The sequence below is a fragment of the Filicampus tigris genome, chromosome 12, assembly GCF_054856515.1.
Source record: "Filicampus tigris isolate MCC_2025a chromosome 12, RoL_Ftig_1.0, whole genome shotgun sequence".
Classification (NCBI taxonomy): Eukaryota; Metazoa; Chordata; class Actinopteri; order Syngnathiformes; family Syngnathidae; genus Filicampus; species Filicampus tigris.
This window is the reverse complement of record NC_141228.1, coordinates 1,792,720-1,815,223: the sequence shown is the minus strand read 5'-3', so window position 1 is coordinate 1,815,223 and position 22,504 is coordinate 1,792,720. Positions and strand designations below refer to the sequence as shown.

General features: G+C 39.0%; 1 protein-coding gene across 24 annotated transcripts in view; it reads right to left on the bottom strand.

Moving 5' to 3' along the window:
- The window catches only part of lrrc7 (leucine rich repeat containing 7), a 217,932-nt gene that overhangs the window by 76,545 nt on the left and 118,883 nt on the right, over positions 1-22,504 (bottom strand). For all 24 annotated transcript variants that reach the window (XM_086047845.1, XM_086047838.1, XM_086047837.1 and 21 more), the window contains 8 exons: positions 10,376-10,493; positions 7,072-7,150; positions 6,755-6,844; positions 4,992-5,048; positions 3,382-3,445; positions 953-1,027; positions 717-861; positions 386-458 (listed from right to left, as the gene is read on the bottom strand). In XM_086047845.1, the coding sequence (XP_085903971.1) occupies positions 386-458; positions 717-861; positions 953-1,027; positions 3,382-3,445; positions 4,992-5,048; positions 6,755-6,844; positions 7,072-7,150; positions 10,376-10,493 (701 nt within the window). The remainder of the gene's footprint in view (positions 1-385; positions 459-716; positions 862-952; positions 1,028-3,381; positions 3,446-4,991; positions 5,049-6,754; positions 6,845-7,071; positions 7,151-10,375; positions 10,494-22,504) is intronic.

Genomic DNA, 22,504 nt, shown 5'->3' with positions numbered 1-22,504 from the left:
TGAGGAACCATTTGTGCACTAAAACCACAATAAAGTTTAGTTTGCATGAAATTTTGAAGCAATCTTGTTTTGCCTCACAGTGTGTTTGTATCTGTGACACAGCTGAACAGCTCTCAATTGTTTCTGAACACACCCCTGGAGCAATAAATTATGTGCTAAAGTTACTCACCCTTGCTTGGGCTTCGCACTTATGCCATGGCAACGCAGCAAGCAACACACAGAATCCCCCCCAATCATCAGCCAGCACAATAAAACCGAGTAGTAAACAACGAAAACACATAACCCTCCAGAGAATAACACCTAGTGATGAACTAGCAGGAAACAAAACAGATCCACATGGCTTTAATTGGCATTTATGACTTGAATGCTCATGGAGGTTTCTTACCTCCCGATGGTTCCCGGGAGTAAGGTCAACTGGTTGTCATCCACTTTTAGTGTTGTCAGCTTCTTTAACATTCCTGTTGGACATGCAAATGCAAAGCTGTTAGTGAATGCAAAGTGATCTTGTTTACTGGATCACTTTACAATATTTTGTGCAGTAATACATTCAACACTACTGAATCTGATTTGATGAAAGTGAGACCTCGATAGTGTTGTACAACAGCATATAAAAAATAAAAAACATTTTGCTTGAATTGCCATAGATGGAGGTCTGTGGTCTGTAAGGGCTCTTGTTATGCAGTATAGTAAAATAATGTGTGCGTTTGAAGACTTACCTATAGAGTCAGGGAGGTGCTGAAGCATGTTGGAGGAAAGCAAAAGATCCTCTAAGGCCTCACAACCTGAAACATCCGTGTCCAAATTCTCAATACGATTCTTAGCTAAGTCTAAGTAGCGCAGCTGGCGAAGTTTTCCTAGTGACTGCAGAGTCAGAGAGATAAGGAAGGCAAATCATAGATAAAGCAGACCTATAAAACGGCAAAAGACCATATTTTGTACTTAGTGTTCTTACCCCTGGTATGGACTGTAGAGAGTTGTTATCCATCCACAGCTCCTTGAGATTGTGGATCTGCTCCAACACCTCCGGCTATTATGCATATAGACCACACGTCAACAAAAGATAAACCACCAAAATATTCATGTTCAGAAACCTACAGAGACAATTTTCAGTACTGCGACAATTTACATTTACTAGACAATTAATTAGGTACACTACATCTGAAATACCTTTAAATACATGTACATCTATCTACACCAGGGGTGTCCAAACCTTTTGCAAAGAGGGCCAGATTTGGTCAGGTGAAAATGCGGGGGGGGGGGCTAACCATTTAGCCTGACATTCATTTTTACATGGAACACCAATAAATCCAAGCACATTTTAGCAGACTGATTGTCTGCCTTTTGTTTGATACATTTCAAGATTCTTAAACATGTCTTTTGGTCCATTTGAAACATGACGTATCACAGGCAAATAAATGTTCACTGAACTTTTAGATTTAAAACAGGGAAATAAGTAAAAGTATTCACCAGTGCAAATTACATTTCAAACATGAATAACAACTGGCAATTAAATGTTCGTGTAACGTTTCAATTCAATCACAGGGAAATATGTAAAAAAAATATATATATAAAATATAGTACAGGCCAGGGTTAATTTGAAACATGGCATATTGATGAAAATAAATGTTCACAAAACTTTTACTTTTAAAAACAGGGAAATAAGTAACAGTCTCCTTGCAAATGAGGCAGACACAGTTTGCGTATTTCAGTGAGAATAGTCTAATTTCCACCTTTCCTTAAATTGTCGGCTCTCGCTGTCTACGTTCACTTTTTTATTCATTGTTGCCATGTTAGAAAACTGTCCGTAAAGGGTCACACAGGGTTATGGAGTTGGACAGAGTGCTGCTGCCCTCTTATGTGTAAATACAAAATTGCATTAGGGTGTATTTTATACAATTGTTTACGGGATTATGGGCCAGACTAGGGCTGTTTGATTTTGCCTAATAAGAAAATCCCAATTATTTTCTCTCAAACCCGATTTTACGATTTCAATTTCTTTAAAATGAAAAATAATGAAAAATGAAGTATTTTGAATGTATTTTATTTAAACTTATTTTTTCTTTCTTTGAACTCAAAATGCCAGTCAATTTAACTTAATACACACAGAACAATCCATTGGGATTAACAGTATTTTACTTACACAATACATTTCAGATCTGTTCTCAATCAAACCAATAATGAAAGAAGAAAGTGCATATACCATCTGAAACGAAATCATCAACATGAGAGAAGGTAGACAGTCAAGTCTGCAAACCAAACAGTCTATCAGCAAGTCATTTTGCCAACCAGCTAGTGACTAGCCTTTCACCTTTCTCCCTGGTCTTACTTAAACATAAAATCAATGATTAGTGCATAACTGTCACTCAATAATACAACGCACTGTCAAGCTTAAGTACGGATGTATAGTCCAGCTAGATCAGAGGTCCGTTGTAGAGGAGAAAAAAAAGGGACGACTTCCAGACATTGAGTTACTTGCTCACGGGTTGTATTGTACATGCGGGGCATACACTACACTACAGATCTATTTTTGCTCGATTTATTAACCAAACGCTCACTTGCCTGAGCAAATAGCAGAATCGCCTGTAGCCATGGATGCTGTGGTTGTTTCGGATTGCGCGCTCGTGGGAGGAAGCGGAAATGCAGAGGAAACTACAGTGGCTTGAATACGTGCCGATTTGAACGTTTTTAACATTGTTTTATCCAGAAAATTCGGTTACGGTTCAAAATCGCATAATCGAGCAGCCCTAGGCCAGACATGATTAATTTTATGACAGAGAGTGCGAGTTGTATAAAAATTGACTGTGGGCTGCATTTGGCCCCCGGGCCGGACTTTGGACATGCCTATCTAAACTATCTAAATCTCAATTTACAGAGATAATAATATTTTTTTTTAAATGACACAATCATAATGAAGAGAATAGATTTGTTATGGTGGAGGGGAACAGGACACATCATAAAGAGAGTTGTGGCCGTTGGGTGTGCTGAACATGAATTAGTGGGCGAGACTTGGCGGGATGCAAACCATGCGGTGAACTTCCTGTGTGACCCAGATGTTAAATCCTGTCAACTCCCATCCAGTCGTCTTTCCCTCAGCCCCCTCATGGCACTGTGTCCCATTTCATGGTCCATCTGAACCCATGCCTCACCCCCTTAATAAAACGATGTCTCTGGAAGATTCATCATATGCTGCAATGGCTTTTGACATGGGAAAGTTGAAGGAGGCTGGCCCTGAAATGGGACTTGCCAACTGTGCTTGTGATTCTCTTTCCCATCCTGTCTATATTATTATTTTTAAAATACAATTTAATTGTCCAAAAAGAACCACTACTTTGATATTCATATTTTGGATAATCACAACCTACTAAATAAAACACCACTCACCACTTCAGAGAATTCATTGCTACCCAGATCCAATCTCTCCAACTGTGTCAGTCGATGAATAGACCTGTAATAAGGGAGGGCAGACACCTAGTATCACAAGAAAGCTTGGCTCTTTTAGTGGAAGTAAATTCTATGTTTCCACCGGTTACAATCAAACAGTCCTCCTTCATACAAGTGTAAAACAAGAATGATACTATTCAGGGTTTAGGGCGTGCCTCCGATTTAGAGCTTAAATAATTGAGTTTTCCACACCAACGCAGGCTAGTACAGTCCTAACCAAATTTTGTTGCATTCACTGATGAAGCCAACTTGGATGAGAGACGAAAGATCTTTTAGAACAATCTGAACAGTCAAGTTGCGTCACCTGAACCAACACACCACCTGTTAGTGTTCACTTGAGAGCTCTGCTCTTCTCTTCTAAACCAAAGCTGATCATGGCTTTGGGTGTCCTGATGCTAAGTGGCATATGGACACTTAACACTTGAAAATGGGGGTTCACTATATAGATCATACCCATGACGGCATAACACAGGTCTCACTCTCATTGCCTACATGAGCAATGAATTCCACAGCAGAATAACAGAGTCACCAGCAAGAGCAATCTCCAAGAGCTCCAAAAAAGAAAAGGACATTCTGAGCTGCTCTTTGGTACATAGGCACAAATAATAGTCAGAACCCATTGTCAGAACCCCCAAGCTAAGGGAGAATAAGTACTGTATGCCTACATCTGCTCTGCACCTCTCACTGGGGACTACTCCAGAGTGGAAGAGTAAGCGACCCATCTCAAGAGGACGGACTCGAGGCATGCCTGAGTATATCGTGTCGGAATCTCTCAACCTCGCACATCAGCTCAGGCTCCTTCCCTGTCATAGAGGGAATGTTCCCCATCCCTCAGACCAGCTTCTGTTACTGGGCATCGGATGGCTCAAGCCCACCTTGGGCTGCCACCCAGCTCACATTACACCCAACTTTTGGCCCTTTCCACCAGCGGTGAGCCCATGGGATTGGGGACCCTAACTGGCTCTTCACATTGTGGGTGCAGACTCAGCCACCAGGTGTTCCCCATTGAGTCCAACCTCCCAGCCTGGTTTCAGACGGGAGTACCACTGACCTAAAAATGTGGCCTAATTGTGTAGGGGGTTCTGAGTGGTGCTTTGGATTGCGTTGGGTGACACAAAGCCCCTAAAAGCTAGCCCTAGGATGAATGGGACATACAAACCCCCATCATGGCAAGGTGACATCTCATGTAGGACTGAGTGAGTCAATACACTTTGGTACTAAGCATTATTTCTTTAAACTAAATCAGAATGGACTAACAGATTGGAACACAAGTTTCAGTACATCCAGGGATTTTTTTCTCCATCAGTGGCCATTGTGATAATATGGCCACAAAGAAGACTTCTGCACAAGTTTATACATGTCCGGCTTTTAAACACGTTACTTTCACACAGTAAATGGCTTCACAAGTATTCAAGAACACCTGGCAGGCATGGAGGTAACTTTATTCCACAGCAAACTCAGCCCTAGTGTGTAACATTAAGTAAATTGGTGTAGACTAAATAATCTAAAGTAAAACAAAACCACTGGCACAAACACACATTGAGTCTTACTTTGGCAGGGTTTTCAGGTGGTTCTCTCTCAGCTCCAGAATCCGAAGTTTGGAGAGTCTATCAAAAACAAACATTAAAGCCAAATCTTGATTCCCTTCACTTTCTTTGTCAGGTAGACCAAACTGGCCACATTTAATTTAGTGCAATGAAAATATAAGACCATTTTCTTCAATTGAACAAATACTATTCATTATATGCCTAGAACTTAGGGTTGTCACGATACCAAATTTCTGTTTCCATACCGATACCAATGTGTATTTCGATATGTTTCGATACTTTTTGCAAACAGATTGAATACTCAAATGTCAATATTTTTTCTTTATTTTGAAACAGCCTTTGGGAACAATAACTTTAATAGCTTTCTCTACTGAATATATTGGCACTTGATCCATACATATAAACTCTGAAACTGCCCTCTTGAGCCTTTTAGCATTTTTGCAGTCCTTTGGGTACTTCATATGCTGTTGAAAGACATCTTGGAAGAGTAGGTTGCTTCCGAGTGGGTGGTGTCACCCTCTCTGAGCCAGTAGCACTACACTTCTGTTGTTGGTGGAGGGAGAAGGTACAGTATTTTAATGAACATGATAATTTTGATTTGAATGTCATTGCTTTATTTTACTTGTTCTTATTATTCAAAGGGTTTGTGTTTTGAAACTATACATTTAATGGACATAACTAGAAAAATACATTGAGGCTCATTATATCATCTAGGATAGGATTAAATATTGTGGGCTAATAAAATGTTTTACAAAAACGTATATCAATATAATATTTAATTTATATAATGTTTAGGCCTTAATTGGTTATTTAAATATTTTAAGAATGTAATTACATTTTTGAAAATATATTTTATGTATTTATTAACCATGGACATGTTCAGGGGTTAAAAGTGTCTTTTTGGCATACCCAATAACTGGCAAGTAGACTAGACAGATTTTTTTAGACATTTCTACTAGACAAACAGATCTTTTACCAGACAATACAGTAATACAAAATTGTCATTTGTTAGAATTACTTTTTCATATGTTGGTGTGCCCTGCGATTGGCTGGAAACCAGTTCAGGGTGTCCACAACCTATTGCACCAAAGACAGCTGGGATAGGCTCTAGCGCGACCGTGACCCTTGTGAGGATTGGATAATGGATGGATGTATATGTTGGTCTGTCTAAATTGATTTTCAATCAAAGCAATCACATTGTGTCTCTTCACAATATTTTATTAAAAGCTTCTACACAAGAAAGATATGATGGACTTTCCTTTTTTTTTCTTTTAAGACCATTGTTCTTCATAAATTACTAAACAAATACAAAAATCACTGACATTTGGCGAAAAAAACAGCTTAATTTCACCCCCTGGACATGTTTTGTATGTCTGTATGTCAGCTACTGAAAGTTTACGAGTGTGCTGGGAGGAGCTTTATATTAATTTCCAGAGCTGTGCACTTTTGACCTGGGTACTCTTCCGGCCACAGAATTAAATTGAATTTAGAAACGAAGGAAGCGTGTTAAAAATAATGATGACGGAATGACGGACTGGACCGGCCTGAAATAAAGACTACTGACATTGACGGACTTTGGTGTCCGCCGCTGGTGAATGACGGAAGTTCAATGACACGTCCATCACTGGCATTTAGTCTAAGAAACATGTTCATTTCAAACCGATGCATCATTCCAATGACACAGAAAAAAGACTTTGGTACTGTAAATACCTTCCAATAAGGCCATCACTCAAGACACACCATGCTGATACCATGCACGGAATTACCTGCCAAAGTTAGCTGGCAAGTACTCCAGGAAGGCATCGTTTAAGAAGAGCTGAGTCAGATTCAGGAGCTGTGTAAAACCATCTGGGAGCCTGGAAGGCAAAACACGAGTGAGTACTAAATATACAGCATACCATACAAAGGAAGGAATAACTGTCATTTTTATTTGAATTCCAACAAATTCTGTAATAGATTTCCTATTATATCCAACACATTTTCAATACAAAGATACAAGGCTGTACATTGTTGTTTACTGCTTTCAAACAAATACAAATATTACAGTACAAACGTTTGTTCCAGATGTCTGATGATGTCTTACTTGGTGATGGGGTTGACACTGGCCTCAACCACTGACAGGCCTTTACAGCATTTAATATTATCTGGAAACTCTTGGATACCTGTTAGAAATGGTAAGAGAGAGGAAATGGAGATGACAAGAGAATGCTGTGGTTATGCATGATTCAGATAGTCCCATGTTTTGTTTTGTAAGAGAGTAAGATAACTATCAACTTTTATCAACAATGTGATTGTTTGTAAAATGACTGTGATGACGAGGCTTAATTGCAATTTTTAATTACTGTAGGAAAAAAATCTAAATGCTGATGTTATTACTCTAGCCCTTCCTTTCCAATTCCTCTGTCTTCCTAATGAGATTGTTATGGCAGTAGAGATGATCAAGATCTTTAAAGCTGAAGCAAAAAATAATTGTCTTTTTTGCTCTTGGGCTGGCGGCATGGTGGGCGACTGGTTAGCACGTCCGCCTCACAGTTCAGAGGTCGTGGGTTCGATCCCGGCCCCGGCCTCCCTGTGTGGAGTTTGCATGTTCTCCCCGTGCCTGCGTGGATTTTCTCCGGGTACTCCGGTTTCCTCCCACATTCCAAAAACATGCATGGTAAGTTGATTGGACACTCTAAATTGCCCCTAGGTGTGATTGTGAGTGCGGATGTTTGTCTCTGTGTGCCCTGCGATTGGCTGGCAACCAATTCAGGGTGTCCCCCGCCTACTGCCCGAAGACAGCTGGGATAGGCTCCAGCACGCCCCGTGACCCTTGTGAGGATAAGCGGTACAGATAATGGATGGATGGATGCTCTTGGGCTGTTCCAACAGTGGAGAAGTGGAATTAGTTTTTAAGCCAGTAGTAAAATAAAATGAATAAAAAGTAAAATGAAATAAAAATAAAAGCTAGTTTCCTCTAATCAGGATAGTTCAGTTCAGTATGGTATGCATTTTTGTGTTTTAAATTCTAAAGGGTTCCAAAACCTAACCAGACTGGCCAATTTATTGGCACCCTTTCATTGGGGGCACTGACTGTAGTCTGGAACTAAAAATACTTATGTTGATCCATTCATCAACAGAGGACTGTCAATAGGGTTGCCAACCGTCCCTTGAAAAACGGAATCGCCCCGTATTTAGAAATATAAGTACGCGTCCCGTATTGAGTTGTAAAGGGACGCACTTTGTCCCGTAATAATGTGAGAGTCAAAAATAGTCTGTAAAATGTCAATGGAATTAATGAGCAGCAGTTGCCTTTATACCATTACTTACGGTAATGGTCTTAGGACCGTCTCTGCTCTATGACCAATGAGGTGACAGCATATTCATGACGGGACCGGATCCGCTTAACTTATTGGTCGAGGTAATGTCGCCAAACTCGATAGCGGAAGACAAACAAATCAGCATGAATCACACGGTGATACACCTTCGAGCAGCACTACTCCTCCGCAGAAATGATTGCAAAAATACAAAGGACTCGAAAGCAGAAATTCATGGGTCGAAAAAATGAGAGAAAATATCTATCAAGTGCACTGCACTGTTTGCCGGCACAATTTTTCCTTAGTCCATGGTGGACTGACTGACCTCAAACAAACATGCTTTCAGTGGTGGAGACATACTTTTGTATGTCAACAAAACTAGGGGAACCCTGGACAAATTTGTTGTCCACCAGGTAACGCCAGAGCTAGACACGTTATGTAAAGATTTTTTTTTTTTTTACCCCTCTGATCAAGGTTAATATGGGAATGTGCAATGAATGTCAATATTGTGTAAACAATCAAACAATCATTTTGGGGTGGAATAAACAAGTACAAATGATTGACAAGTACGTTAAACAGACAGGTACCGGTAATTGATTGATTGATCGACATTGATGAATAATAGCTAAAGAATACACACACAGCCTTACATTAATTACAAGTTCAAACAGATATGCATAATTTTTACTGTACAGGCAGTCGATATACTACACTTAAATTATAAATAGTAGAAATTATAATAGTAGAAAATTATAGTAGAAAAAGAGTTTAAAAAAAAAGTTTATTATTTTTCTCTTTTATGAAGATTGAAGTGGATAAATGTGCGAAAGAAATGTTCTCCCTAACTGATTAAAGGTGTGAGCCTCAACTAAGACATGTCTTGCTCAACGTTCAACTCTGCAGTTGTCAAAGACAACGCTGCCTCACTGCAGCAAGATCTCAGAGGAATAATAAATGGAAAAATAGGCTCCACATAATGTGGCATTGAACTGTTCATAAGTTACAGGATGAATGTTCATAAGCAGGAAAGGTTTCTGTTTGAGAGATATTTATTTTGATAAGTTAATTTTGTTAGTTTGTGTTCAAGTAAATTTCTGTATAATAACTTTCTAATGTGGTCATATCATTAGAAAAATATGCATCTTATTCAACTTGGGTTTGAATAGTTAAAAATTGTTTTATCTTCTATTTTTTCCTAGACTACATCATAAATGTGTTTATCTATTTATATGCAAATTCTACCCTCCATTCGTTTTCAAGAAAATGATCCAGCCGACAGTATTATTTGACACCATGTGCAGCTGAAGCTGGTTGAGTTTAGTTGAATTTAGCGTAGTTTGGTTGAGTTTAGTTCAGTTTATTTGTGTATGCGTTATTTCAGACAATTCATTTACATACAATATTCAGTACATAGTAAAACGAGCCCAAAAGGAGTAAGGTGAAGCAGAAGCTTATAGAGGCCTACCCCACCACACATTTTGCAGTACAGCAGGGATGTGCAAACTTTTTCGATCAAAAAACGCATATTAGCACAAAAAACAAAAATATCACATGCAGTAGAAATAAAAATAAAAATAAGACTTCATCATCCCTACAGTACAGCTGTCAGCTGCACAATCTAACAAGCCATAACACAAATTACTAAGACCCCTGGAGCTATATATTATGTTTCTTTAGGTACTGTATTTACAAAATATTCTTATTTTACATAGTTTTTTAAAAATTGGTGTATATCAGCAGCACTTTTTTAAGTCACCATCTAGTCTGCTAGCAGGTGGAGCTACGGTACAAGGCTACTGTGTGACTGGCTGTGAGTGTGCATGATCGTGACAGGGGAGAATATGAAGGACTGCACATGATTCATATAGGGCAGGATTGTTAACTATGTGCCAAATTTACAAGACATTTATTTTTTAAGGACATTCATACAAACCAGTGTGTCTTCACCATGATTATGAAGCTGTTATTTGGTAAATGGTAAAGGGTTTAAATAAAATTGTTAATTTACAAATTGTCACTTGAGTGTCATCATACATTCCAGTGGTTTTAGAGTTGTTGTTTTTTTTAATAATGTTTTGTTTAGTTTTTTACCATTTTTACTGATGTCAAGCTCTTTGAGGTTAACCAGGCTGGCAATTGTGGTTGGAAGGTTGGAGAGGTCGTTATCAGGCATGCTCAGCTTCTTTAACGCCTGGCAGCTGAAGAGTTGCTAGAGAAACAGGGAGAATAACAAGGAAAATTATGACATTTACTAAAACATACCAAGATGGGTTTTTACTAAAAAGATACCCCCCCAAAAAACAAAACAATTAAAAATAAACATTTCGGCATACACTTCCTGATGTTATTGAATATCACTGCCATTATACATTTTATGTTTTCTCTGGATTAAGTGGAAACTATTGCAATGTGTACATGAATGAACAACATTTAGAAATATGAAGCATGAATAGGACAATGCTAATTAGCCCCTTAAGATGAGTGCAACTTTTGCCAAAAACGCCTAAAAAAGGTGCACCCAAAGTAAATTTATTTATTCTTGAACCATTTGGAGTATCAGCATAGTTTTGGTCTCTTTTTGAAGATAACATTTTGAATTTTTCTCCCAAACAGTCAGAATCTGTGTAAGTGCTCCTGTCACTGAACTATGGATGTTTGAAAACAAAACAAAAAGGCGAATCTTATATTCGTCTAATTTCTTTTCACAAAATCTGCCTTGAAAATGAATTTAGAATGTTGATTAGGACTTGAAAACACTACAAGATCAAAGCTTGAGGTCTCCCCAAGATCAGTTCAAATTTGACAATAATTCGACAAAAAATTAGCATTTTACACATGTTTTCCTAAAGAAAAGGTGCAGGCGAAGCCCAAATGTTACATTTGGGTAACCTGTGTGAATACTGTGGAAAATAGGCTGCTATTCTGGAATGCTTCAACATACAATAATGATCCTGGGCTCTAATGAAAGCTTAGACTTGGGGCTACCTCTTCTGGGCTGTTTGCCCAGTGAGGGGACTGATGGTGCCCAGTCAGCATCAAAGTTAGATGCGTCAGATCAAAGTTAGATGCGTCGGAGCCTTCCACCTCTGACGAAACAACATCAGAGTCGTCGCTTGCACGACACAAACACAGTTCCCTGGCATCTTCTACGGTGTAGTTCTTTTTTTACTGTTGGTTTGCCATGTTTGCACGCCAAAAAAAACCCAACAACAACAGCAAAGGAGGATTTGCGATGGCAGAGTCTTTTTACGCACGTTCTGCAGGAGAACGAAGCACGGAAAAAAGGCGTTTACGCAGCGAGTTTTTTTTTTTTCCAAGAGGATTTGTATGACACACCCCATATCGTTGTCTGGGTAATTTTATTGGCTATCCAATGCATCAGTCACCATTCAGTTCCGCTGTGCTTAGCCAAAGCTACGTAAGTATATATAATGGGAGTGACTTTTTTACACACTGCCGTTCATTGGCTTCTGTAGGTTCTGCAGATGGGCTGGTGTCAGTCAAAGGCCAAGGATTATGCCTTTCGCTTGATATTTGTACGTTGCTAATCCGGTTATGCTAAGTGAAGCTACGATCGCAAATGCATAAAAAAATAGTGATATGTGATGGAAATTGGTAACGTTTGCAGTTGCAGATAACGTGGCTTTATGGATGTAAAGCCTGGCATGGACTCATTATTTTACCGGAATACTTTGACTGGACCCTTGTCGACGTAATGGGACCATGTTTGGACATGTTCGTTTGTATTTATGACGCAGAGGCGGACCCTGCCTATAGTACATAGTACTGTATATTTATTTACCTCAGGAAAAAAAGGCGAATGACGGACAAGGGAAGGGTACCCACACTGCAGACGGGTGACGAATAACGAATGCTCAATTTGTAGTAAAATGCCCACCTCTGTGTATGTATGTACATATACATATACATATACATACATACATATATTAGGGGTGTAACGGTACACTCGGGTGTATTAATACGTTTCGGTGTGGCATGTTCGGTTCGGTCCAGTCCACTTATTAGCGCGAGCTTATGCACGGACGCTGACTGTTGCGTGCGGGAGACGAGAGTGGCGGCACAACAATGAGAGCCAGTAAAGAGCCAGAGCTCAAAGGTCCCCGCGTACACTGCGGTCTCCTGTTTGGGAACATTCTGGCTTTCCTGTTACCCATCACCGATGAGGAAAGGTGCGTGGATAAGTCAGAAAGTTGTGTGCCGACATTGCTACATGAGATGGGCGGCTATGTTGCGGCTAGCACGTCTAACATGCACGGCATCATCCGACTGTGAATGTTTCTCAAACGAGGGAGCAAAAACGCCAAACTTTAATAGTGAGATTTATCATATTGTAGCTTCTTCCAGGAACACGCCGTCAGACGTAGTTTAATTATCACGTTTTTATTAATCCAAGTACAACTGCTCACGCTCTTCTTTCTCCGCTGCTCAACTCGTTTGCCGTACGATGCATTCATGAACCTCGGTAACATCACAACTCAGCAACACACAAATCCGACCACAACACAGATAACCCAATTTGTTATGCTCTTGAACATTCAAAGATTTCAATGCCTAAAACGTGTATACAATTCCAGAAAGACTTTTAAAATTTTTTTCATCATAAAAAGAGTTTTAATATAGTTAGCAATAATTTCAACTGTTATTGTATGTATTTTTTTTTTTATCACAAAAAGTGTATAGAGTACATGTACTGTAATGACAACTTGTCTTTAACTTGAATACTTAGATGTGTCATAGGCTTTTGCTGCTGAGTGTTTAAAGATTTCATTGTCTTAATAATTTACTAAATTAATCTATTATCAGTTTATTTTTTATTCTGGTGTAATTTCTTAGAATATCACCCGAATGGTTCGCTTTTATTTATTTTTTCTAAAAAATGTACCATTTATTTGTCATCTACATGTACCATTTATTTGTCCTATATATATATATATATATATATATATATATATATATATATATATATTTTTTTTTTTTTTATTTATTAATTACAGTCACAGTTATAAAAAGCGTTATTTTTTCAATTACACAATAATCTAATTGTAATCTATAACTTTATTGTTTCTATACAGTGATGTGATCGATTTTGATGAGTGGGGCTTGTGCTTGAGTTGTTGGGGTCGTAAAAAACAATGGTTAGTGTCTTTGTCACACCCTGAAGTGGTGGACACTGATTGGCTTTCATTGTGTTTTGCATAACCTGATAGGCTCCTATTGTAGGACGGAGGGCAAGTTCAGGAGCAGAGAGAAGAAGTGAAAGTGGAGGAGCATGTTGTTGGTTCGATGAATGGTAAATTTTTAAAAACGCCTTGACGGCACTATTGATAAAGGCAGAGTGATATGCCTTCTTTGTAAGAAGGCCTTTTCTTGACAAAGAAGCAGTACAAGCCAAATACCATAAATGCAAGCCAATCACATAAATGCAAATCAACTAGTCGCGACTAAAGCTACAGCAAATGATAGCAAATGACTGAGTAATTGAAAAAAAAAGATAGATATAATAAAATATAAATAAAAATATCCACCATAAATACAGCAACAGTACATGCAGACAATGGGGGGCTTTGGGGGTTTTCTCAACAATTTTTAAATGAGATTAAAAATAGATTAATCAGATCAATTATTACAAGTCATAATTAATTAATCTCAAATTGTTTAATCTCTCTTTCTCTCTCCCTCTATATATATATATATATATATATGTATATATATACATATATATATATGTGTGTATATACATATATATATATATATATATATATATATATATATATATAAATATATATATTTTGTTGTTGTTGTTTTAAAGGGGAAGTCAAGTAAAAAAAAATATTTACAATATGTTCTATGCACCCGCACTAGTTTAAACGCGGCATTCTAATTAATATTGTTTTTGTGGAATATGAACTATGCAGAAAAATCCACCCGTTTTTAACAAACACCAGAATATCAAAATACTGTGTTAGACTAGTGGGGCTGCATAGAACGTATTGTAAAGAAAATGTTTTCAAACATGTTTTAATATATTTACGATCCAGAATTAAGAGTTTCACACCTTCATTGTACTACCACGAGGGTTGCACTGTTTATCCTTACTATAAAAGTACCACAATGCCTTGCCATCAAAAAGGAAATTATCATCGATACTTTCCCACCTGCCCCCAAACACATTTTATAAAGGGCATATTGATTGTTATATTCAAATGTTATAGTAAAGGCTACCTGTTTCACCTGCACATATGCCCATCAAATATAATCACACTTAGTAAGCCTACAAGGCTAATACATTAAGGTGCCATGTGTACTACTGAACATTAACGTGTGTTTCATGGAGCAAAAGATATGATGACTACATTGTAGTTCAGAACTGTAATGGTGCAAAAAGTCCAACTTTTGGACATGTTATCACTAACCTTTATTGGTAATGTGCACCCAAACTTGGGATATGTTATGGCCGCAGAAGATTACACAACTGGCCAAAAGTAATTACCGTATTTTCCGGACTATAGGTTTTTTTCATAGTTTGGCGGGGGTGCGACTTATACTCTGGAGCGACTTATGTGTGAAATTATTAACACAGTATTACTGTCATGGATTGTTAGTACTGACTTGTATTTATGTTTTGCCTCCCTCTGCAGGCGCTTTACCACTCAAGCGCCTGCAGAGGGAGACAAAACATCATAAATACAAGTCAGCACTAACAAGCCATGACAATTACTTCTATTTCACATGTTATTGTAACCCACATAAAGAAACATAAGATACACCCTAAAAGCTATTAAAATGCATGAATAATTTAAACGGTTAAAGTCTAATGTTTTGTTCAACCAACAGGCCTTAGTAGTCAGGGAAGCCAGCTTATCCAACAGCTAAACATTCACAAACAAACTCCACAGACTCTAGGTGTGCAGCGAAGTTGCCTGTTTATATTGTGAAACTGCACAAGAAACAGAAAATACTATCGATCTATGCATTACATACACATGTACTTTTATAGACATGAACAAGATGAGCCTATGCTAACGATTAGCAATCACGATTAGCATTAGCGATAGCGATTAGTATGTTCAGTCAACAACCTACAATTATGCACAATTCAGCTCGTATATAAATGTAACTTACACACAACTGTCTAAGTTAGTTTCATACGATGGTTGAACAAAAATTAACCACAAACAGGCAGACATGCTAACGATTAGCGATGGCGATTAGCGAGCGCGATTAGCGATCGCGATTAGCATTGACGATAGCAATTAGTATTTTCAGTCAACAACATGCACACAATCATCCACAATTCAGATCGTATATAAATGTTGCATGCTCATTACACACAATTGTCTAAGTTACTTACAGACGATAGCTGACAAGAATGAACCATAGGCAGTTGCCTGCCTCTGGCTGGGGTATTGCATCATGCAGCCACACACGTAAGAAGCCGACCACAGAGGAGACGAAGACATAATTACGACCCAATACATAAATACGTTTGGAGACTTGGAAACATTCTATATGGTCGGGGATAAATAAAATACTTATTTAATCGATCTACAACTGTTTCGGTGAGTTTAAAGTTATCTTAAAGTAATTTTCTTGTATGCTACATGTGTGAATGTTAGCTAAATGTTACCATCGTAGCTCAGTGGAAATCATGTGTACTAAGTGCACAATTTCCTCCCAAAATGCGACTTATACTCCAGTGCGACTTATATATGCTTTCTGCTTTATTATGCATTTTATGGCTAGTGCGACTTGTACTCCGGAGCGACTTATAGTCCGGAAAATACGTTAGTATTACTTACAAATATTGGATCTACAAATAATATGACTTCAGATAAGTATAATATCTATACTGTAAATTCAATTTGACGAAAGTCAAATTTTCAAATATCACACACACAGCCCACCAAACAAGCTTGCAACATTGAATCACAGCCTGTTGCTTGCCAGCACACCGTGGCATTTCTCATGTACTATTAGCTAGCGCTGGTACATTACTAGGTATAGCAATAAATTAAACTCACATTAAAACATTTGTCTGAAGTCAAATTAAGTATCACAACCTCGACACCATTTGATAAATAACTTTCAGAATACCTCAATATGCTTTTTCAGGTTTGACGGCAAGTTTTTGAAAACTATTAGCCGGTGGCACTTTGGTTCGGTTCACAATGTTTGCATCGCATTCAAATGAGTTTTACAAAAAACTCCTCCAAGTACGACCAGGGATGTGCGATGGGCGACTGTCTTTTCTGGCTATGAACCTCCTTGCTGCTGCTATTCGGTTGGGAACTTACCGGCAAAGCTATACACCTGTACACTAGTTTCAGTGTGGCGAGTTGTTATTGATTTGATGATTTGTGTCACGTGCCGGTGCAATGCATCAAGTACAAACCATTGTTTGTATCTGAATGTTATAAGTTGATATTCAGGGGGTTCTGAATGTTATATGTGTATACATCTTATCCGACCAAAATCAAAATCACTCGATTTATCATTGCATGATTTGTCCAGATTGGTGTTTTGAACAATGATAAATTGTAATGAACACAATCCAAAATTAAATAGTAGCAAGGCTTTTTTGTGTGTTAGGAGTAGAAAGTACAAATTCTTGTTTTTCTTTTCCTACACTATTTCCCACTAAACTACGGGGTCGGCAGCCTTTGTCTTTACTCTACAAGAACGGTTTTGAGCATCCTCTACCTTCACTTTGAATGGAGTAAGACCTCATGTGCATTATCTTTCCCATTTCTTCTTTGGCCTTACTCTTGGTCTTCTTCCTTCTAACTACAGACTAACAGCCTCCCTAACAGGGTAATCTTCCTCCATTCTCATCACATGTCCGTACCACCTCATTCTAATCTCCTTTACCTTCTTATTGGTATTGCTTATCCTTAACTCCCTCCTGATGTGCTCACTTCCCTCCTTATCCTTCAATGTCACTCCCTTAATTCTTCTCAGCAACCTAATTTCTGTTGCCTCTAAAACATTTTCCTCCTTTTCCCCCATTTTCCTCACCTCAGCTCCATACAACAATAACGGTCATATGACTGTTACTGTACACCGTAATTTGACTTTTTCTCTTCTCTGCATTTTCCTGACTCGCATATCACTTGACAGTTCTGTCCATTTTGCCCATGCTGCGGTCACTCTTGCTCTTATCGCTGTTTCAGAGCCTCCTTTTCATTAATCCCAGGTACACAAACACCTCCACCTGTTTTAGACTGGAGTTACTGTTATCCTTGTTATTAATCATCTTTTCATTTCTACTACTGACCATTATGTCTGCCTTGGATGTGTTGACATTAAGTCCCTTTGACTATACCGTTTTGCCAGGACAGACACTTTTGTTGGAGCTCTTCCTCACAACCAGACATCAGTACCAAATCACCTGCATACAACTGTTCCCATGGTGCCCCATCCCTGTAATTGTTACTGATAATATCCAGTACAACGGTGAATAGAAAAGGACTCAGACCTGACTGACGCCTGGTGTAAAGCCATCATTGATGCAGAACTGTCTGTCTTCCCATGTTTGGTCCTTACTGTTCTAACCCCATGGTATGACACTTTGACCAATCAGATGAATTTTTCTGTGACATTTTTCTTTCTTAGGGTACCATCATAAGCTTTTTCTTCAAGGTTTACAAATGTGAAAAATAAGGCTTTATTTACCTGTAGGTGTTTCTCCTGTAGCTGCTTGATAATTAACACAGCATTTGTCACATCTCATCTCTTTTGCCATACCCATTTCCTCCATGCACCTGATGAAATCTGTGTTTTCCTCTACCGACATGTCCATTTAAGTCTGCTCCCACTAAAATGTTCTCAATCTGGTCTATGTTGAGAATTAACTCTTCAAAGCTTTCCAAGTAACTTTCTTTAACCTTATCAGAAACTCCAATCTGCAGGGCATAGAATGAAATCCCCATTCACATAGTCTCTTACACACATGATCTCTATGTTTTGTTTTCTTACCTTTTTACATGCCTCCACTAACACTGATGTTTCTTTCCCTGTCATGGAGCCTATGTTCCAACAACCAAACTTAATTTCCACTGATATCCTTAGCCTCGGCCGTGCTGACTTCCAAGGTAACCTTTGCTCACTTTTCGCACCAGCCAGTGGTTGCTAACACATGTTGCTTACAGGAAACGCCCTAGCAGATCTCTTCAAGCTATTGGACTTGGCCCTCGTAATTTAAAATTGTAGCTTGAGTTTTCTGGTCAGATACCCTTCCTGACAGCAACCACAGTTTCAGCGGTGGGCCTAGCCTTTAACACTAGAACACCCAGGGCTTTTTTGAAAACTTTTTTATAACAACTATTGAACTACAAATCTGGGTTAGCCTATATTTGACAAACAACTCTGCTGGCTACAATTAGCCAACTTGTCATCTTCCAAACCGCTTATCCTGTGCAGGGTCGCGGGGAGGTGCTGGAGCCTATCCCAGCTGACAATGGGCGAAAGGCAGACTACACCCTGAACTGGTCGCCAGCCAGTCGCAGGGCACACACACACAGACACCGTCACTGAGCAGGAACCAATCCCACGCTGCCCGCACACAACTCACGCGTGTGTACCACTACACCATCAGTGACCCACAATTAGCCAACTTTCACTTGTAAATTGGCCATTACCTGCCAAAGCAGCAGGGAGTATGGCGATGTGACATGGTCAAATGTAAAGCAGAAAAGTCAAATGACAGTCTTCTGGGCATTATCATCCAAGGCCTACTCACAAGGCAGCAAGTTTGTTGCCAACACCTGTATAACCTAGGAACATGCTCAGTTTTATGGCAATGACCACCCGCTAATCACAAAATGGGTAATAAGGGTCTTTTGTGTGCATTTTGTTAGAAGTTAGTTGGGACTTACTAACTTCACATGTGACCTCCCCACTCTGCCCGGATGCAGTTTATTGTCAAATCCAGGACATTAGAAAGTGTTGATACTGTATTTGTGTAAAATGCAAGGAGTAGAAGTACAAAGTAGGCTGAAAAAAATCATAAAAAATACTCCACTAAAGTATATAGATAGATTTTTAGACATATATACGACCATATACAGTGCCATGTATCATGGTAGCCCACCTTCCAAGATGACACGTTTTTTGGTACTATTTTGGTACCTTTTTTTTTTATTTTAGAGTGGCTGTATGCAGTTTGACAAATCGCGAACAATTTTCAAAATAAGAGGCAATATGTGCTTGCTGTAAACTACTTTTGTTGATGTACCAGTAGTTGTAGTTTACTGTAAAACTGACAGGTAGAACAAAGAATTAAATGACAAAGTTTACTACCTTCATATTCACATACAGTAATACAAAAAGCCATGGCTATATTAATAGGAATCAGCACCGATGTTACGGTAATTATAACCCTTCAAATAACACAAACAGAGCAGCTCAGAGTGTTATGTACAGTACTTATGATAACTACTTCGTATTATTGAGGAAACAACTGTATGCCTGCATGGCATGTAATGCTCCTCAGCATGCAACAAATTCATATCGCAACAGACTACGTGTTGGGTTGCTTGCTGAGGGGTGGGGGTTGGGTAGGCTCTGGCTACTTTCAAGGGACAAACCAAGCTGTACACATGTACTATACTTACGACAACAAAAGTGTGCTTGAAAATAAATGATTTTAACTTGAAGTTTGGCAGGAAGTACTATTAACCTGCTCCAATACTACAGTGCATTTTAAAACAGATAGACTTCACACAAATGACAAAATAATATAAGTTTAGGTGCTGTGCTCTACTGAGCATAGTTTCCTTTCTACTGAAGCTGTTATATATTTTCCAAATAATAAATCATCCATCCATCTATTCCAGCGCAGATGCAGACGGCATCTGGGTTGGCAAGAATTCAGAAATTCCTACAGTGTTTGACACAACGTAGGGAGATGAGGTACAGTGTGAAGCACTTTGAGTACCAAAGGCAGAAAAGCGCTATACAAGTGACAGCCCATTACGATTACTATTCTCGTAGCCTACCCACATTGCAGGGTGTTGTTTTGAAGCGTGGCTAGCGGTGCAAACAGGAGTACAGTAGTGGCAAGATCCTGGGGAAAAAACATGTCCGTTTCAACTTTGAAACGTAAAATTGACAATGAAAACAGACGATTTAACTGTGCCTGGACTGACAAATACTTGTTTATTTTACCATCAAGTTCAAACGCCAAACCCATGTGTTTAATGTGCCACGATTGCATGGCAGTACTAAAAGATGTCAGAGGCACCATATCAAGAAACATCCGACTTTACGGACAAACTTCCCAGAGGGATCTCAGGCGAGAATGGAAAAAGTGCAGTTTGATTGCCACTTACAACCAGAGCTGTACCACAATGGCGAGGACATGCACAGCTCAAGAGAAAGCTACAGCTGCTTCCCTCCGTGGATTTTGGCCAAGAAGAAAAGGCCATTTACTGACTCTGAAACTGTCAAAGATTGTATGCTTGGCCATCGTGTAAATATATTATTACTATATTATCAGAATTTTATTTTATTTTTTTATTCAATTTATTTTATTTGTCATGTCATGTCATGTCATGTCATCTTCCAAACCGCTTATCCTATATAGGGTCGCGGGGAGTTGCTGGAGCCTATCCCAGCCGTCAATGGGCGAAGGCAGACTACACCCCGAACTGGTCGCCAGCCAGTCGCGGGGCACACATAGACACTGTCACTGAGCGGGAATCGATCCCACGCTGCCCGCACACAACTCAGGCGTGTGTACCACTACACTATCAGCGGACTATTTTATTTTTAAGTGGAAAAAAAAATCTAGTACCTGTTCAATAACAGCTCCGTTATTGTGTTTTTATGCACTTTTTGATTTGCCTTTGTCATATTTCCAAATCTAAAAGGGAGACTAATGAGTGCATATTTTTTCATCTGTATTGGTTTGAAATTGGTCGTTATCAGCTGTTTAGTGGGCGCCTAATGTGTCCGGCCCGGCTACATTTCTTGATTTGAAAATTTGGCCCGACTAATTTGTAATTGAATAGCAATGGTCTAATCATTCTTTGGACCAACTATTCTCACTGGGGTCATGGGTGCACTGGAGCCTATCTCAGCTGACTTTGTGTCAGATGCGGATACATTCTGAGTTGGTTGCCAACCAATCGCGGAACAATAAATAAGAGAGGGAGATAAATGTGTGCTGATTTTCACACACGTGTTTTATGGTTTCCTGTATTTTTCATATTGCAATATAGACAGCAGGCTGGAAAAAAATGTGCAATGTGATCTGATATTGAAACAACAGTGTGGCAAAAACCTAAAACATCAGTAAAAGCAATGGAATGATAGATGAAAAACCTAAAGCTGCAAAGATAGTATTGGTTGATTTATTCATTCATTTTAAATTCTCAATTAAGTCTCAGATTCTTACAGATAACTTGGGAGTTATAATTTATAGTGGATTCGCCTACTGTCTTCCATAGCTGCTTCAGGTGGTCGCCCTCTTCTCTTGCTGTCCTATCGGTGTCTGGAGGCCGCAGAGACTGAATAAAATGTGCTAGTGTACCGCATTGCACTCGTCTGGATTTTGTACTTTCCACATAATATACTGAACATATTTTACAGGAGTAACTAATTAACAGCTTGAACCAAGTACACTTGGTTTCTTTTTTTTTTCGTTTTTTTTTGTTTGCTATTTGCTGAACGTCACAAAAATACCATAGCTGGGCATCGCCTATTTCTATTTCTCAACGACGTTGAGAACAGACTTAACTTGTACCACATCACAATGCAGGCGCCGCACTCCTGACACGCGGCCGTGTCAAGATATCACTTGGTTGAAGCAAGTCAAACCATAAAATCTTGCTCAGTAAAACATATGTTGGAGTAATAATAAAATAGTTTTTTCACTGATCCTACTGTAATATATGTATATATATATTAGGCGTGTAACGGTACACTCGGGTGTATTAATACATTTTGGTGTGGCATGTTCGGTTCAGTCCACTTATTAGCGCGAGCTTATGCACGGACGCTGACTGTTGCGTGCGGGAGACGAGAGTGGCGGCACAACAGTGAGAGCCAGTAAAAAGCCAGAGCTTGAAGGTCCCCGCGTACACTGCGGTCTCCTGTTTGGGAACATTCTGGCTTTCTTGTTCCCCATCGCCGATATGGAAAGGTGCATGGATAAGTCAGAAAGTTGTGTGCCGACATTGCTACATGAGATAGGTGGCT